Source organism: Acartia tonsa, chromosome 6 (assembly GCF_053477335.1).
Source record: "Acartia tonsa isolate MP-2025a chromosome 6, ASM5347733v1, whole genome shotgun sequence".
NCBI lineage: Eukaryota > Metazoa > Arthropoda > Copepoda > Calanoida > Acartiidae > Acartia > Acartia tonsa.
This window is the reverse complement of record NC_137265.1, coordinates 52,727,459-52,746,697: the sequence shown is the minus strand read 5'-3', so window position 1 is coordinate 52,746,697 and position 19,239 is coordinate 52,727,459. Positions and strand designations below refer to the sequence as shown.

General features: G+C 29.9%; 1 protein-coding gene across 4 annotated transcripts in view; it reads right to left on the bottom strand.

The window, feature by feature from the left end:
* Positions 1-18,745, bottom strand: part of LOC145322920 (scoloptoxin SSD14-like) — a 31,259-nt gene extending 12,514 nt beyond the window's left edge. The window contains exons 1-12 of one of the 4 annotated variants that reach the window (XM_080165281.1): positions 18,601-18,745; positions 17,919-17,987; positions 17,330-17,426; positions 9,101-9,236; positions 8,298-8,361; positions 6,999-7,062; positions 6,765-6,812; positions 5,341-5,399; positions 4,723-4,776; positions 3,406-3,518; positions 2,363-2,380; positions 1,787-1,858 (exon numbers count right to left, since the gene is read on the bottom strand). In XM_080165281.1, the coding sequence (XP_080021407.1) occupies positions 1,787-1,858; positions 2,363-2,380; positions 3,406-3,518; positions 4,723-4,776; positions 5,341-5,399; positions 6,765-6,812; positions 6,999-7,062; positions 8,298-8,361; positions 9,101-9,236; positions 17,330-17,426; positions 17,919-17,987; positions 18,601-18,638 (832 nt within the window). In that variant the 5' untranslated portion in view covers positions 18,639-18,745. Of the gene's footprint in view, positions 1-1,786; positions 1,877-2,150; positions 2,169-2,292; positions 2,311-2,362; positions 2,381-3,405; positions 3,519-4,722; positions 4,777-5,340; positions 5,400-6,764; positions 6,813-6,998; positions 7,063-8,297; positions 8,362-9,100; positions 9,237-17,329; positions 17,427-17,918; positions 17,988-18,600 lie in introns of all 4 variants that reach the window. The other 3 variants (XM_080165284.1, XM_080165282.1, XM_080165280.1) reach the window with 3 other exon arrangements.
* Positions 18,746-19,239: the final 494 nt, after the last annotated feature.

The window sequence follows — 19,239 nt, the reverse complement described above, 5'->3', positions numbered from 1 at the left end:
ATTTATCATCCATTGTCTTATCTCTTTAGATCCGTTGGAATATAAACTTACATAATTCTTTGTTCTGTAGGACTTACAATATAGATCTACTATAGTAGAGATACATTGATAAAATTGGATTTTTATATTTAAAAAATGACAATAAGACTACCATGAAAATGGGGACTAATTCAAAACTCCTTTGAAAATATTAAACAATAGTCCCATCAGTTTACAAAATCTTACTGTACATACAAAACTAAAAACAGACATACATTCTCTTTTTTATCAAATATACGTAAAGAAGAGTGCATGGAAATAAAATATGTACACTTTTATGTAAAATTTACTGCATAATTCTGATCAAAATTGTACAAATATTTGTGTAGTTTACAGGATTCTAGGTATTGTTTCTTAACAAATATTCTATAAAATTGTTAGGGTTTGTCAAGCCTCCATACACTGCATATGTATGGCTTAAGAAACCAATTAACAATATGAAAAATATATTTAACTTTTCTGACCATACTTTATACATAGCTAATTTTTCAAGTCTAAATAAAACTAGGACTTTTATGTCAGATGGTAGCGAGACTTTTAAAATTAAGATAAGGGCATACATACATGGTGTTTCAAAATAAACTGCGTTTTCCGGTTTTGAGAAACAACCAGAAGGAATATGTAAAAAAGGATTATAGGTCCATATTCTATGTAAAAATGTACATCGGATTTAATTAAGGTGTTTTTTGATATCTCTAAAAATGCGGCTGTACTGATTGGTACATGTAGGTGAAAAATGCTTGATGTTGAATATGAGATATCAATTAGATTGATATAACTTGTATATTTCGCAACATATTGTTTCAAAAGCACAATATCAAAGTAGTAAAAGGTTGAATCAATGTCCCCCTATAATTTTTTTTACATATTTTCTTTTTTGGCTCCATGCAAAGACCTTTTTAGGTTCTTTAGAATTTAGTTTTTTCTATTTCTCTATGGCAAAGTCATTTTTAGAAAAAAAATCTCTATTAATAATTATTTCATTTCCATATCTTTAAAAATAAGCAAGTTATCATGGTTTACAATTGTCGGTAAAAAGTGCGTTTTCTTTAATTACTCATGTTTTTTAAGATGATCTCTTATAATCTGTCAATCAAAATTAAGAGATTAAGAGATTAAAGGGGGAGGGGCGAGGAAAAAATATGAAGAATTTTAATACTAAGAACTAAAATCCAAGCAAAAAGAATATTAATTTTTTGTTTAAAAAAAAAGGCATTTTAAATTAAGTTTTAAATGTAATTATTAGATTATTTTGATGTTATGTTATAATGTTGTTTTCAAGTAAAAAAAAGATTTTAATTTAATGTTATAGCATAAAATTCTTTAAGAATACAATAACACACACACCTTTTGTTGTTTTAAGAGATATTAAAAACCACCTGTAACAAATTTGATGCATATTTGTATAGAGAATATGGACATATAATTATTTTTTTGTACTCCTAACGGTTGTTTCCCAAATCTGAAAACCCAGTTTTCTCTGATCACCCTGTAGATAAAAAAGATAGAAAGAATTAAAAGTATATTAATCAAGAGAGGAGGGGGAAAATAGGCTGTTAATTACAATAGTTCCAAAAGTCTTATTCCCTGGGACTTGTATTGAATTTCGATTGATTGGTTTATTTAGTTGACTGTCCAAGTGTTTCAACCAAAAGTAGTAATTTTGTGTATAATTTATGGAGAATACATCAATTTCTTGATCATTGTCTTATTCCTGATATCAATCCCTTATCCATGGTATACTCACCCATGTCAGCAATGTCTTGAGCCAAATTGTTTCCAATTTGTCCAGAGTAGAATAATTTCTCCATATCCCAACCTGCTGTGGATAGTTCCTCTATAAATAATAATAATAATTTGTCCAGAGTAGAATAATTTCTCCATATCCCAACCTGCTGTGGATAGTTCCTCTATAAATAATAATAATAATTTGTCCAGAGTAGAATAATTTCTCCATATCCCAACCTGCTGTGGATAGCTCCTCTATAAATAATAATAATAATTTGTCCAGAGTAGAATAATTTCTCCATATCCCAACCTGCTGTGGATAGCTCCTCTATAAATAATAATAATAATTTGTCCAGAGTAGAATAATTTCTCCATATCCCAACCTGAGGCTGATAGCTCCTCTATAAATAATAATAATTTGTCCAGAGTAGAATAATTTCTCCATAACCCAACATGCTGTAGATAGTCCTCTATAAATAATAATAATAATTTGTCCAGAGTAGAATAATTTCTCCATATCCCAACCTGAGGCTGATAGCTCCTCTATAAATAATAATAATTTGTCCAGAGTAGAATAATTTCTTCATATCCAAACCTGAGGCTGATAGCTCCTCTATAAATAATAATAATAATTTGTCCAGAGTAGAATAATTTCTTCATATCCAAACCTGAGGCTGATAGCTCCTCAACAAATAATAATAAAATCATTATACTAAAACACTAGAGAGGGGGATGGGTTAAATAACTGTATGTCTCCATCCCAAGGACCTTGTACCGTCTCTCAATTGGGTGTTTGAAAATCCACCTATAGTGTTGGGGATATTAACACAGCCAAGTAAAAGAAAACAACTTGCTAGTAGACGAAAAAGGTCCTTGGAAAAGAGGGGCAGGTAGGTAACTGTATCTATACTTTAGATCTGTTATAAAATCGACTTAACACTTTTAAATTTAAAATTAAAAGTAAAAGAATATGGGTTTCTCTTGGGAAGGTTGAGGTATTCTCCCTTAAACTAGTTGACAACCTTCCATTAAACTATGAGCTCCGTCACTGTATAGGAGAACCATATTGGTCCCGCGGTTATTAAGATCTGAAGCAAAATATAGACAAACAAAGACATAGACATCTTTTTACTTTTATGTAAAGATATGCACATTCTTAAGTAATTTGACATTTGATCCTTCAGATCTATATTTCTTTTAAATAATTTCTTCATATCCAAATCTTGAATATAACAAACTCTAACTTTAGAGTAGCAGCATTTCTAAACAATTAATATTAATACAACAGATGTTTTACCCCAGATGGCCAATCGCATATAATAAACTCTACAGCCTAATAAGAAACTCCTGGCAGATAAATATTTTGGTTTTGGTTTGTATTTATGTCATATGTCAAATAAATATATGATCAAATCCTATAATACAAGAGAAGACATTTTAGAGAGTAAAATTACGTCTAGCAAAGCTTTATTGTTTTAAATTTATCTGTTGGCATATATATGGCTAAAATGTAAAAAATACCCTTTTCATAATATAGAATGTGACCTTTTTCTAAACAGCAAGAAAGTCGGCATGATTCCATTGGTCCAATAAGAGGATTGTTCATCTAGTCTTTCTACATATATTAATTCTTATTACCTAATGTTTTAGCTAGCAAAGGTCGTTTGTATGTTTCTCCTTCTTTGACCAACTGACCGGTGGATAGATTTATCAACATTGATTTAATTTCTTCAGATTTAAACTCATAATCTCTAAATAAAAAGTTTATTAAAAAAAACAAGCATGACAACATTCATATAAACGAAGCTCTAAAATAAGAATAAAGGACAAATGAACAATGACTCTTGTAGAGTTTGTTTATCTTTATTCCTTTTGATTCCATAAATTGATGTGACAATAAACGATAATAAATTGATGTATCCTTCTAATTCTGATAGAACAAAATAATCCCTTATACAGTTTACTGTTACTTTGTACAAACTAATGAAGATATATCAAAAGTTTTAAAGCCATCAATTGAGAAAATGAATCTTCGATTATCAATATGATTTAAAGGGAGTGTGAACGTAAAAATTTCTCATCTGATGATCAAATCTTAACATTTTCTAAGCACATTTCACTACACTGATCAACCAAAAACGTCCTATTATAAAAAATATCCAGGAATAATGCCTTGATTTTATGGTATTTTGGGAGGGAAAAAGGAAAAAACAGGGAAAATCTGAACGTTTTTGTTTCTTATAATGTTTGTAGGGATATTTAACTTGTCATATATAGTTGAAACAATTTACTTACTGTTAAGGATTTATTTTATGATATAAAATTGCCAATTAGTTTTTTTATAACGTAGTAATTAGATAATAAAGACTTATTTTAACTTCGTATTATTGACAACAAAATACCTCACTGTCTACAAAGGGTTGAATCTCATATGTTATTTAAAATAATAATATCCTTTTTTATTGTGTTGGACGAGAGATGGGCCATCTAAAGTTAATTGGATACTAATAAAAAAAACCTGTTTCTAGCTTTGTTATTGTATTTGGTTTTCAATAAAAAATATTGCTTATTTTATCAATTTCTAAGTAACTATACATTTTGGTTTAAAGCAAGGATTGGGTTAAAAGTCAGCTTAACCATTAGGAAAATCAAGAACCACATGAAAAAGTTTAATTTTAGCTTTAATGGGAGAAAAAAGCAATTTAATGCACTTTTTATATAATACGGAAAATTTCTTCCTTTCCCTTTACCTTATAAAAATCGTCGGAAAAAGCCGTTTTTAAGCAAACAAAAGCGCGTTTTTGAGATAATGTTAAGATTTGATATTAAGATGAGAAAAATTTACGTTCACAGTCCCTGTAAAGTCTAATGTTCCCTGACTCCATGATTTTTTTTCACTGATGTGTTTTGGGAAAAATAGAAATCATATTTAACCTCTTTCAAAATTGTACTTACTCAATAGTATCAGCAAATGATTTTGTAACAGGTATCCCATTTTTACACATATCTTTACACAATAATATAAATGGACTATCATTATTTTATAACTATGTCTATACTGCATTTGATAAAAGGTAGTTGCTACTGCTGCTATATCTGACACTTGATACTAAAAATAAGTGTAGAGAAATGTATTTGCCTTCAAACAGGCGCAGATCTTCGAAATACTCAATTAGGTATTACAGACAAAGGCTATTTAATTAAAGGGTTTTTAGTCTTTTAAAATATTTTAATCCTACTTTTCACTTATTAGATATTAGATATTAAATTATTACTGTTTTACAGTCTTTTTTAATGCTATATTGATTTGTTATTGCTATATTACATACTAGCTGTTGAGCCCCTATCATTTAGGGCCTCTGTATTTTAAGAAAGTCTTAATTCTGAAAATGAAATAGCCTAAACCCAAAACGGGAACTATTTGAAGATTGCCTAAAATAGAGAACCCAAACAGCTCAGTAATTATGAAGATCTTAAGAATAGACTACTGAAACAGATCATCTGACTGGATTTCAATTGGCATTACAGAGTAGCTTTGTTACTAAAATCTTTAAGTCCATTTTTATATTTCCTATGGTAGGCTGGATAATCTGGGCCCATGATACGGATTTATTTCCAAATCTTTCTCGTGCCTAGACAAATATCAGGGAATAAGGGATAAGACAATGTAATATAAAAGATTATGTCTGTCTGTCCTTACGCCTTTCTGTCTGTCTCTCTGTAATGCTTTCTTGAATAATCTGGGTCCATGATACGGATTTATTTGCAAATCTTTCTCGAGCCTAGACAAATGTCAGGAAATAAGGGATAAGACAATGTAATATAATAGCTTGTGTTTGTCTGTTCTTACGCCTTTCTGTCTGTCTCTATGTAATGCTTTCTTATATAGTCTACATTCATGATAAGGATTTATTTCCAAATCTTTCTAGCACCTAGACAAATATCAGGGACTAAGGGATAAGACAATGTAAAATAAATTATAAATGTATGTCTGTATGTCTCTCCGTCCTGCTGTCTGTCTGTCTGTAATGCTCCCTATTTGGAACTCATTCTTGTATAGTATGGGTCCATGATACGGATTTATTTCCAAATTGTGTACCCTCTCTTTTTATATTTATAATATTGGCCCATGAAATTAAAAAGTTTTTTTTTACCTATGCTTTCCCCCTGCAGGGGATCCCTGAAGTGTCCATAATTAATTTGTCCTAATCCTTTGGGGCTTAATAGTACCCGATTTAAAACTTAAGTTTTTTGATGGAATAAGATTTATAATTTTGATTAATTTAGTAAACAGAAAAAAAGCTAAAAATATTTAGAAATTTTAATAATGTTTGATGCGTTTTTTAAACCCCTAAAACAAAAGGGAGTGATTTATATTCCATTTTGCTAGTAATACAATCATAACTGTTAATAGATTTTAATCATTTTATGGAGTAATATCAATTTTCTATTTATAAATCCCTGTATTTCCTGGCCAATACCTTTTATCGGAAAAGCCATAAAAGATAGAGAACAAAAGATTAATTTAACTAAAATATATCTCTTCTAGACTTATATGTATATAGAGACATAGGGAAAAGACAATGGCAGATGAATAATCTATATTTTCCCCCATTTTTTATATGCTTACAAAAACAGAATTTATAGGCAAATTAATTTATCCTCCATTTTTCTTAATGTCCTATTAGAAATTTTAGAATATATAGGTAATTAATTAATAATCCCTAATAAGAAATCTACTCTAATAGTCATTGTGTCTGTATGTAATGTGACTTTGTGCCTTTTCTAGATATCTTTTTCTGTCGGTCAAATCCTTAACTTTTTATATCTTTCTGTGTTTTTTCTATTTATCTATCTTTCTTTCTTTCTTTTTTCTCTCTTCCGATCCATCTCTCTCTCTCTCTTATAAGACTTTAAGATATAGATATGACCATACTAAAACGTCTTTTTAAATAAGTAAAGCTCTATAAGTTGCATTTGTATGTCTGTGTGTTTACCTGTACATAGCCAGCTATTTCACCAGGCACTGCAACTGATAAAGGTCCCTAAAATATAGTGTCATTTAGAACATATGATAATTTTTTCTTGAAATTAGTAGATTTTTAAATATTTACTTATTAATGAACTAAAGTTAAATGAAATAACTAATGAAAATGTAATTAACAAAATAAGAAAATTTAATAATTGTTATTGCAACGCGACAAAAAAAACCTTCTTGTTTTTGTAATCACCTTATAAGCTAGATCACTATTGTTTCCAAACATATCCCTACTTGTTAAGGCCGGTGCTGTTTCTCTAAAATAAGAAAAAAAGGTTTAAAAAGTTTTTTTTATATCTAATTTGACTTACATAAAAATAAAAGTTTATATATTCCACTTTGAAATTTGTTTATAAAAACCCTTGCTTATGAACAGACAGACAGACGTACAGATACATCCTAGTTATAGATTAGCTTCGCTACAAATGAATCTCTACCTAACAAGTACCAAATTGAGTAGGTAGTTTAAGTAGAGTAGCTTTTCTGTAACCCTTAACAGTCGGGCCCCTTGCCGCACCTTAATCAGTCGGGGGGAGGGGGGGGCGTTCAACGCCCCCCCTTATTATCTCAGTTCCTATTAGAGCTAGAGGGCTAACAAATTTTGTGCATGGCCCCTGTGTTATGATGAATTTCCGACCTTTTATAAGTCTAAGTCAATTTTCGCTTCCTTCACCCTTTTATTTAACAACCTTTGTTTTTAGGTCCTTTTTTACTTAAAAATTTCAAACGGCTGTAATTTTTTTATTTTTGAAGCTAGAAGAACAATTTTTTGCCGAAAATGTTTATTTTCATGTAAATTTTACATTTGAAATATTAAACATAAATGTCAGCGGCCGCAGCTGTACTTGGCAGCTGCCAGCCGCCGCAGTCAGCGGTCGGCGGGAAAACGGCGGCGGATCTTTATGAAATTTTAATACATTATCTAGACATGTAAGAAAAGCTTAAGTTTAAAATTTGAAGTCTCTAAGTCAAAAATTGCGGCCACAGGAGCCTTTTTAAGATTTCTGGAGACCTGGAGGATCAGGACCTGCAGGATCATACCTGGAACCTAAAATTGACTTGAACACCTGTATTTAAGATGAGGATGTACTACTAAAGGATATTTTAGTAATTTGGTAAGATACAATGCTTTGTTTAAGTCCAAAAAATATTTTTGCTCTTTACCTGGATGACCCTGCCAGGTTTGCTGGCATCCTGTGCCCGCCAGGATGGAGATTTTCAAAAAAATTCAACTCTCAGTTATGTGTCATACCCATACTTAAAAAGTCAAGCAGTTTGGGCTCTTTATCTTTCACACACAGAAAATGAGATAGAAAAAACCGGATGGGGGGGCGTTCAACGCCCCCCCCCCCTTCCCCGACCGTTAAGGGTTAAAATATTCATTAAAAAGTTTAGACATCTAGTTTTAAAGCAAGAGAGACGAAACACTATGAACAGACAGACGGACACATCCTAACTAAAGATTAGTTTCGCTACAAATGAACCTGTATACCTGGCATTTAAAGTGTAAACTTGTCCAGATTTAGAATCAAAGATTGTCATTAAAAATCCTCCCCCTAAAATCAAATATGCAAGGTGTATGAATAAGTAAGGAATCTAGAGGGATAAGACAATGGACGATAAATTGATGTAAATCAACAATGATGATGCACAAAATTCCCTCTTATGTAGTTTACAATTATTGGTTGAAACGTTTGGACAAAACTCATGAAAATTCGCTTAAATTGTTAATTCAACGAATAAAAAACATATTAAAACCTTGGGGACTAGTGTAATAAACAGTCCAATGGGAGATCTTATTGGTTAAGATGATGGACGATAATTTGAGGTTTATCCCCAATTATGATAAACATTCTATAAATAACAATTAAAAGTTTAGACATTTCTAGTTTGTACCAAACAAACAAGATTGAATATAGTTTTGAGTGGCTTATTTTAATTTGTGTATCTTTGACTTTAAAGAAGTGTTTGGTAATATTATAAATTCTTGGCCTTTGAATTAAGAGAGGAAATGGACACTGAGCAGTAAATTACATTGGTACCCAATGTTTTATATCTACATCAGCTTATTAATCAGCTGAAAATCTTTGGTTAGTTTTATTGAATTTTTAACATTTTGAACATTGGTTGGTTAAAAACTTGACGTGTCCAAAATTTGTTTATCATGATTGGAAGTTTCTTATAATTATCTTCAAGAATCTTATTCTTTAAGGTCCCTTTACCCAATATTTCAACTACCAAAGAATATAAAATGGGGTGAGTATTAATTTATTTCACAACTTTTACAAATGTTACCTATGCCCATGCTCTCGCTATGGACAACTCCATTACAGAAAAGCGTTGCCACAGCCGCGTCTACGGCTGTGCCACCAGCTTCCAGGATGGATACTCCTACAGGGGCGCAGGGGGCTGCGTCTGCTGCTACCATACCCTAGAAATAGATAGATACACTTGAGTAGATTAAAACAATAGATAGATATATTTATTATTTATATAAAATCATATTTAGATAAATAGATATATTGATACATCGATAGGTATATTAATTTATTGATAGATAGGGAGATAAAAATATGGACAAAAGTTATGATAGATAGATTAATAATAATTAGATTCATAAATGGATAGATATACTAATGGAAGATAGATATATGATCAAATAGATGAATAAACAAATGGATTGATAATAAATAAAGAACACTGATAGAAAGATAAGCAAATATATTAAATCGATCAGTCAATATATGGATATTTATAAGTGGTTGGATTTATATTTATCAATAGATAGATAAATTCACAGTAAAAAAATCTTCTGCAAAGGTATAAATAGATATATAAACATAGGTAAGCTTTAAGATACTTTTATGAATCTGCATTCAATTGAAAAAATTACGTAAAAAAGATTGTAGTTATCTACAAATTAGAAATTTTTACTCAATCTGATAATAGAATCAGGAAGAAAGGCAAATAGCAATGAAAATAAAATCAAATTTCTTGAAGATAAACGTAAAGTTTTGACATACCCCCTCCAAAACAGCTAAAAAATGTATAATGTAAAAACTGATTTATCTGTGAATTATGCATCCGTCTATCCCTTGAAAACAACCTAACCAATCAAAATAAATTCTGTTTAAGGTAGATAAAAACATCCTATAATGCATAGAAAACTTCACTAACAAGAAGAACAGAGCGAGATATATCTCCCATTTATGTATCCCTATATCCCTGGAAACCAACCTAGCTAACCAATCAATATAAATCAAATTCTCCTTTTGTTTGCAAAAAAAGTAGGGTTATTACAAAATTCATAAATATTTGCTAGATTAAAAACAGTTCTGATAGTAAAGAAAATGTATATAGCTTTGATTAAACTAATTCTGTTGGTTGATTAAATCAAATTGGATATTTACGAAATTGTAATATTTTGTGATTTAATGACATTACCAGCTATACCTTATATTTGCTAAATTTGTTTATCTGGATCTTGTTGCGCTACTTATGTTGACATATATTGTGTTAAGCCTAGAGAAAGGGTTTTATAGACCGATTCTTAAAAATAAGAAGTGCTAGCGGAAACGCCCCTTGAGTTATCTAGGGGTATTTAATATAAGAAACAATACATATTATTTTCAAAAAGAAAAGTAAAAGAGTATTTTTGGTGCCGTCAATTTTTCCAGTGGTTATTTTTCTTGGGTGGGTGGTGGTAACCTCCCAAAAAATAGTTTTTAATAACTATCTAGGATATATGCCAAAGCTTAACTGTAAATGAAAACCATATTGTTCGAGCAAGATGCTTTGGTAAAGGTACACAGATATCCTATTACCTTTAAATAAAAGGACTATAGACTAAGGTTTAATCAATATTTTGTTAAAATATAAGGATTGAACCATTGTAATTCTGAAGGAATATATTTTTAATGATGTCGTAAACCTGAGTAAGTCAAATAGTAAAGATAGTAATCCCAAACCTCTAAACTAAACTAAATACACTAGAGTTCTTATTAAAATTGAAATGATAATGTTTAAGGATCGAACCCTTGTAATTCTGAAGGAATATATATTTGATGATGTCGTAAATCTGAGTAAGTCAAATAGTAAAGATAGTAATTCAATATATTTAAAGTCCTGGTCAAAAAAATCAAACATATAAAAGTAACAGGATGTCTAATTTATATCTGTTTGTACCGAAGGTTCTCGATAACTGCTAAATCGATATAATTCTTCTTTACAGTCCCTAGTCTTTTGAAATCACAAAATTAGTAGAATACTATTACAGTAATGTTTAAAGTTGATGATAGTCATTAAGTTTCAGAAAATTACTGTGCTTAAATTGTAATAGAATTTATTTGTGGTGTGAGACGTTTTTTTCAGAAAGGGGAAGAAAATATTAAAGGGGAATAATAATATATTAATAGGAATATAATTTTCTTTTCAGATAAACAACTAGATATCAGTTGACAAATTATTTACTTTATCTGACCTTTAACCCTTGTATTTAATCCCTTTTAAAATCCCCTCTATCCTTTCTTGACATTGTTCTTTGGTTGAATTTGTTCCACTGGCAAGAAATTTTGGTTTTTTGATAACCCGTTTTACCCCATCCCTTATCCTCTACCCCACTTTCGCTTTCATTACAAAATTCTTCCATCCTAACTTAACAACGCTACTCAAAAATGTAGCTCACCAAATTTACACATAAGGTGACGCTAACATGGGAAATACATATAATTATGAAAATAATATATCCAAGTGCGTCTGTCGATAAAAAGAGAAAGACGCAATTCCTCATTTAGCTGTTTGTTTTTATTTTTTTTAGTTTAAAACTATTGTACTCAGCTAATCCTTGGCTGATTTAGGCTTTTAATTATATCCTGGCTGAGATAAATTTAGATCCGTTGACTAATCAAAAATCGGTTCAGTTAGAGGGATACCCAACATCTCATTTTATTGCTACCCAAGTCTTATAACTACGTTGTAATAATATGTAACCCCCTAAATTAAGTTTAGATAAATTGTGTACTATATATATTTAAATCACGCCCCTACCGCGTGGGTTAGTTTGGCACTCCTTTGTCAACAACCTGTTCTTTCCCTTTTTAGAATTAACCCTTTAACTAACCCCTTTCCCCTAATTACCCACTCCTCCTTCTGGACATCGCCATTCTTCCCTTTCTTTAATTTGCACCCCCTCCCCTGCTTTATCCACCCTTTCCCACCTTTATCCACCATCCCCCTTTTAGCCGGCCCCCCACCCTTTATTGACCCTTTTTCTTTCCTCATCCCTTTATTTGGTTCAGCCACCTTCCCTTTTTCCCACAGTTTCCCTATTCTCTAATTCCACCCCTTCCACTAAAAATCCTTACCTCTACCCTATTTACATTCATCCACACACAAAAATAAACAATTAACATATATCAAAATATATTTTTAGTTCAAATATTTTTAAGTATGTTTTTTCGCTTTGGAAAAGATTTCTATAACACATAAAAACTGATATCATTGGTAGAATAAAATCAAATTTTTCTTATACAAAAAGATATAGGAATTAATTTCAAGATGTTATAAACCATGATGATTGCAAGTTTTCACTTTTTTCATAACTATCTAAAGTTTACAAAAAAAGGAAAAACCTTTGAATAGTTGGTTTATATGCATTTATTCAAAAGTATTCTTAAAATTGTTGAAAAGCAAAATTGTAAAAAAAATAAATAATATATCTAAGTTACTTATTCTAAACTTAGATAACAATTTATAATTTATACACCTTTGCATTTTTAGAAGCTTTCATGAAGTTAATCATTTCTTTGTTTCTTTGTTTGAGATATCTTCAAAAATTTCTGTCTTCTGTCTTGCTATGTAAAATGTTAATAGAAAACTGAGTGAATCTAAGTCTACAGAGGATTTATCATAATGTTTAAAGAAAACAGCTAAAGTTTCCAATCCTAGCTATATAAGACCAACACATTTCAAATAAATTATAAACCAACTTTTTTATAATCTTAAAATGAAAATTTTTTTTAGATTACTAATTGAATGTAATTAAAAATCTTAACCATTAATACTAAAAATACTCAAACATTTTTTTTGTTGCATTGTAAGATTTTTTCTGGATATTGTCCTACCCCTTTTTTTAAAAAACCCCAAACAAATTGCTGTCTATCTTCTTTCTTTCTAGTTGACCGTTTGCATTCCCTTTTTCTTTCCCCTACCCCATCTACCCTCTCCCATAATCCACAATAAAAGGGTTATTCTTTCTTGAAATAGTATAGATTACTGAAGAATGGGAATGGGAAAGCAATACTTCTTAATGAATAATAACTTTTAATAAACATAAAACGGTTCCATTGGAATTCAGCCCACACGGGATTCAACCCACGGAATTCAGCCCAGCGGGATTCAACCCAACAGTATTCAGCCCACACGGGATTCAACCCGCGGTATTCAGCCCACACGGGATTCAACCCACGGTATTCAGTCCATACGGGACTCAACCCACGGAATTCAGTCCATACGGGACTCAACCCACGGAATTCAGTCCATACGGGACTCAACCCACAGAATTCAGTCCATATGGGACTCAACCCATGGAATTCAGTCCACACGGGATTCAACCCATTATATATGTAAAATTACCAGTTTGAAAAAAAAAAAAAAATTTTAAATTTGAGAACAAAATTTTTAGAATTTTTTTTTAAAAAGTTTATGTAAATTTTTTTTATTTTTAGAAATTATTTTATAAAATATGCTTTATAAAAATTTGAGAAAAAAGAATTATTTTCTAAAAATTTGTTTCTCAAAGAAGTTGTATCAACTTTTTTGCTTTTTATTTAAGATAGCTAGCCGGTCCTTTCAGTAAGTAGTAGATGTAAAATTTTTCATAGAATTCAGATATGCAATCGGTTTTTTTGTAGACCTCTTATTTTTTAAGTAATTTAAGTTTTTTTAAAAAATAATTTAGTCGGTTTTAAGGTACTAAAACGCAACAAAATAAAAGAAGAAAATAGCCAGTATAAACAAAAATAGTAAGATCTTTAATTTGACACCTTACTTTTAAAATTCTGATGAGTAATTGTTGAAAAAATCTATTTTTTTAACCTCGGTTTAATCAAAACATTAAACCTAAATATTTTCTCATACAGACATAAAAAATATGGGTTCATATATACCATTAGAATGAGAAAAATAATATGAATCCATTGTAAGCAAAATTGAAAAAGTTTAAAAAAATTGTAATAAAAAATAGAAAAAATAAAAAAGTTATTTTAAGAATTGTAACTACTAAACTAGCCAATCACAAATCGCAAAAATTGACGAATCGGGAAGCTTAATCTATAAAATTAACCTATAGAATTGCCAGAAAAAAAGGAGAACGTTCATACAATATATACAATAGATACTACAATAAATATAGTCATATTAAAGAACATGTAAAGAATGAAAAATTATGAACAAATATGCATCAGTCTGTTTATAAACTTCAAAACAATGCAGTTAAAAATACATTATTGTTTCTTGTGTTTAAAAAATATCTGCTACATTGCATTGTCTTTTGTTTAGGTTTTGTTCAGGTTTGGTTCAAGCTAACCCTTTAAAGCCGAAAATTATGATTCTTAAAATAAACTTATTTTTTTTTATTATAGTTTTATAAAACTTTTTCAATTTTGCTTAGAATAGATTCGTAATATTTTTCTGATTCTAAAGGTATATATGAACCCATGTTTTTTATGTCTGTTTGAGAAAATATTTAGGTCTAAAGTTTTTATTAAACCGAGGTTAAAAAAATAGATTTTTTCAATAATTACTCAACAGAATTTTAAAAGTAAGGTGTCAAATTAAAGATCTTACTATTTTTGTTCATACTGGCCATTTTCTTCTTTTATTTTGTTGCGTTTTAGTACCTTAAAACCGACTTAATTATTTTTTTAAAAAACTTAAATTACTTAAAAGATAAGAGGTCTACAAAAAAAACCGATTGCATATCTGAATTCTATGAAAAATTTTACATCTACTACTTACTGAAAGGACCGGCTAGCTATCTTAAATAAAAAGCAAAAAAGTTGATACAACTTCTTTGAAAAAAAAAATTATTTGTTTTTAAAACTGAGAATTTCATATATATTTGGGTTGAATTTCGTGTGGACTGAATTCTCAGTTTTAAAAACAAATAATTTTTTTTTCAAATTTAAGGAACAAATTTTTAGAAAATAATTTTTTTTTTCTCAAATTTTTTTATAAAGCATATTTTAGAAAATAATTTCTACAGTAAAAAAAAATTACATAAACTTAAAACTTTTTTTTTAATTTTCTAAAAATTTAGTTCTCAAATTTAAAAAAAAAATATTTTTGCAAACTGGTAATTTTAGATATATAATGGGTTGAATCCCGTGTGGACTGAATTCCGTGGGTTGAGTCCCGTATGGACTGAATTCTGTGGGTTGAGTCCCGTATGGACTGAATTCCGTGGGTTGAGTCCCGTATGGACTGAATTCCGTGGGTTGAGTCCCATGTGGGCTGAATTCCGTGTGGGCTGAATCCTGTGGGTTGAATCCCGTGTGGGCTGAATACCGTTGGGTTGAATCCCGCTGGGCTGAATTCCGTGGGTTGAATCCCGTGTGGACTGAATTCCAATGGAACCACATAAAACATATTAAACAATTATGTTTAATAACTTTTAATCTGTAATTAAAATTAACACTAAAATGCAGCGTGGCTTATCTCATATGATTATTCTATATTCTTTTTAATTCTGAATTAGTTTACTAAAACATAATCTATTTAATGTGAATGTTTTCTTTAGATTATATCCTTTTTAATAGATTATACATAAGCATAACTATAAAATATAAGTTTATGATTTAAACCCACACTTTACATTTGGACAGCTGAAGAATATCATTAATAACTCTCTACATGGCCCATATGCATTTGATGTTTTTACAAAATTACAAAAAATCAAAATATCTATAGCTAATAATTTCAATATATTAAAAAATACTTCAATCATTTTATTAAATTTTTAACCAAAAAAGAAAACAATTTAATAATTTCTTTAGTCAATAAAAGAACTGAGAGTAAGTTTTGCTGTTTTATGACACCATCATAAAGATTGTACTATCTAATTTGAAATAATACTTACTTGGGTGTGAGGGGACCTTATCATTAAAGAGTATCTTCCCTTTTAAGCCTTTGTTTGTATACCCCAAAAATGTTTGTTTTTAGAAGATTAAGATATTCTAAGTAAAAGTATAAGGAAGAAAAATGCTTCTTTTTATTTCAACAACTAGGAATAATTTTCATTTTCTTTAGGGTATTGAAAAGTTTTTTTCTTTAAGTATTTCCTCATAAAGTTAACCAATTTTGAGATTTTTACTTTAAAATACTAAAAGTCTGATTACTAGTGGAATATTTTACATGCACTTTTCCATGTAAATTCATATTATAACAAGGATGACAACATCCATAAAAGCGAAGCACTGAAACGGTAGGACAAACGGACATTAATACTTGTATAGTGTCTGAACTGAATAATCAGAATATAAAAGTATAAGATTCGAAGCAAAAATGTAAGTAAATTTGTTGAAAAACTGCTTGATACAGGATAATGTTTATCATACTTACACTTTAGGGCTTGATTATAGAGTTGCTTCACTTGAAATATTGTTCTTTGTTGTCCCAGGAATCAATATACCAAATATCAGATCAAACGGATAATTAGATCATATAAAAATTTGTTGTTAAAAAAGTAGAAAAATCAACATGTTTAAAATGGACGTACGGACATTCTGGTAATGATTATAGAGTTGCTACGCTTTCTAAATCGTACCTAACTATTACAGGAATTACCATGCAAAATTTGAAATCGATAGGACAATTCTAATATGCCTAAATTAACGAAAAAAGCTATTTAAAAAAGTAAAAAAATCAACATGTTTAAAATGGACGTACGGACATTTTGGTAATGATTATAGAGTTGCTACGCTTTCTAAATCGTACCTAACTACTACAGAAATCACCATGCAAAGTTTGAAATCGATAGGACAATTCTAACATGCTTAAATTAACGAATAAAAGCTAACTATCTCGAACGGACGGACGTACGGACGGACGGACCGACCCTAATTATAGAAAAGCTTCGCTTTTAAAAACACGATTTCGGACTAAACAACTAGGGGTGTAGCATCCTTTAGGCCCTTAGAAGTTTATAACTATTTTAGGGAAGGTTACTATCACTCAAAAATCTGAAAAATCATCCTTATAAAAGGGTCGATCGATCCCCCCCTAAAGGCCTCAATAAGTTTATCCGATAGGTTAACCTAAAGTATTACAATTTTTTTGGAAAGCGAAGCTTTTCTATAATTAGGATCGGTCCATCCGTCCGTAACGAATAATTTAGAATTGTCATATAGCTTTCAAACTTTGCATGATGATTCTGACATCAGTTAGGTACAATTTAAGAAGCGTAGCAACTCTATAATCTTTAACAGAAAGTCCGTAATTGGAAGGTAAATTAAAAAAAAACCTCACCTTTGCTGAAAATTTGAAATCAGATAATGTATCTGAACTTTCATCTGGGACAAATTCTTCTGTGTCGTCGATTATCGTCAAAACAAGAACTGTTATCCTATTATATAGTAGTAGTAGGGATTTTTTTTGATCTACTTTTAGATTAAGATAACTACTGAACAATTTATGCAAGCTTTAAAAAAGGGTCCGGGTTGGTTTTAGGCATTTTTCTGCTTTCGAATACATACCTCCTATATGATATGGGCGCAGCCGCTTGTACTTGATAAAACTTTTTATATAAATCAGGTATTTGTCTTTCCTTTCTGTCTAAAAGATCTCTAAACCGGCTTATCAGTAAATTTTTTACTTCATAAAAGATTGGGGGAAAAAATAAAAATAAACATGATTTAAATGGACTATCGACTTTTATATTTGTAATGATTTTTTAAAAAGTTGATTCTATTTCCAATTTACAAATAATTGAAGAAAGGCGTTTTTTTATATCGAATTATTATTTTAACATTTATACATTATCTATTAAAGCTATCCGTTATGGACATACAAATAGATCGTAAATGTAGAGAAGCTTAGCATTCTAAAAATGACTTACCCTAAAGTAGCAAGAACAAAAATGCACAGTCCAGCCACAAACTTCTTCAGGGAAAATGCTTTTACAAGCCTGGATAATACAGAACATTAAAAAGCTAAGTATAGTGTGCAACGTAGAAATATTTTTCATATATTAAAGTATTAGAAACTTTACACCTAGTATAAGAGTAAAACAATAGAGAGGGAAGGGGTTAAATGATTATATGACTCCAACTCGTTGGTCTTGTGCCGACTATCAATTGGGTCTTGAATATCAACCAATAGGATCGTAAATATCAACACAGCCAATTTGCTACAAAAGAGCAGAAAGCAATTTGCTAGTAGACGAAAATGGTCCACAAGATGTGAGTTATATATCTATACGTATTACATTTTTTCCCCTGGCATCTAAAGACTCTTTTAATTGAATGAAATAAATACAAAAGCGTTTTCTAAAACTGTCAAGGACCCATGAAAAGCTTCTCTAAAATGTAGATCTCGATAAGGTCAGAGATCTTAGTGAACTTATAAAATACCTTATTGTCTTATATAAATGGATAATCAATAATATTCTTAACTCAAAAAATATACTCAATATTTACTATTAAATTTATTTTGAAAATACCTAGTGTTTTCTGATTCATTTCAAAGATGTATAACAATTTTAATTAATTTTTTACCATATAAGTTATTTATTAATTTACCTATTTCCCTCTGTCTTTATTGTACCATAGCTCGTCATTTTTAATCATTTAATTCACATAAATTAATATATTTTACTTTTTTATACAAATTAAGTTTGAATTATTATAATAAACTAAAGTATAAATCAAATAAAACTTAATGAAATGATATTGATTTCATAATATCTTTCAAATAACCACAAAATAATGTTTTATGATAACGCTGTTTAGATAATTAGCAGTTTCCTATTTTTTGTGTGTCGATTAAAATGCCCATTTAAATTTGGACACTTTAAGCTAACATACAAATTCATTGTTTTATATCGACTTTAGGGTTAAAAAGAAAAGTATTAATGCAGGAATAAGGTATAAATAATAAGCGAAATAAATCTAAAATAATGTTTGGTGGGCAAATGCAGAGGTTGTCAATTTTACTATGTGTTGTCCCCCATCGATAGCTGAATACACGTAGTTTTCGTGATTTTTTTTCCGAATTAATTTCATTGTTGGTATCAGATGGTATAAATATGAGATGATTGATGTGAACTAAACGTGGTTATGACTGACAAATTATAGATAATAGGTATTATAATTACAATCTGACGGCAGTCTTATGTTATAACTTCGTTGTCGGGAAGGTGATAGGTTCGAGTCTTGGCG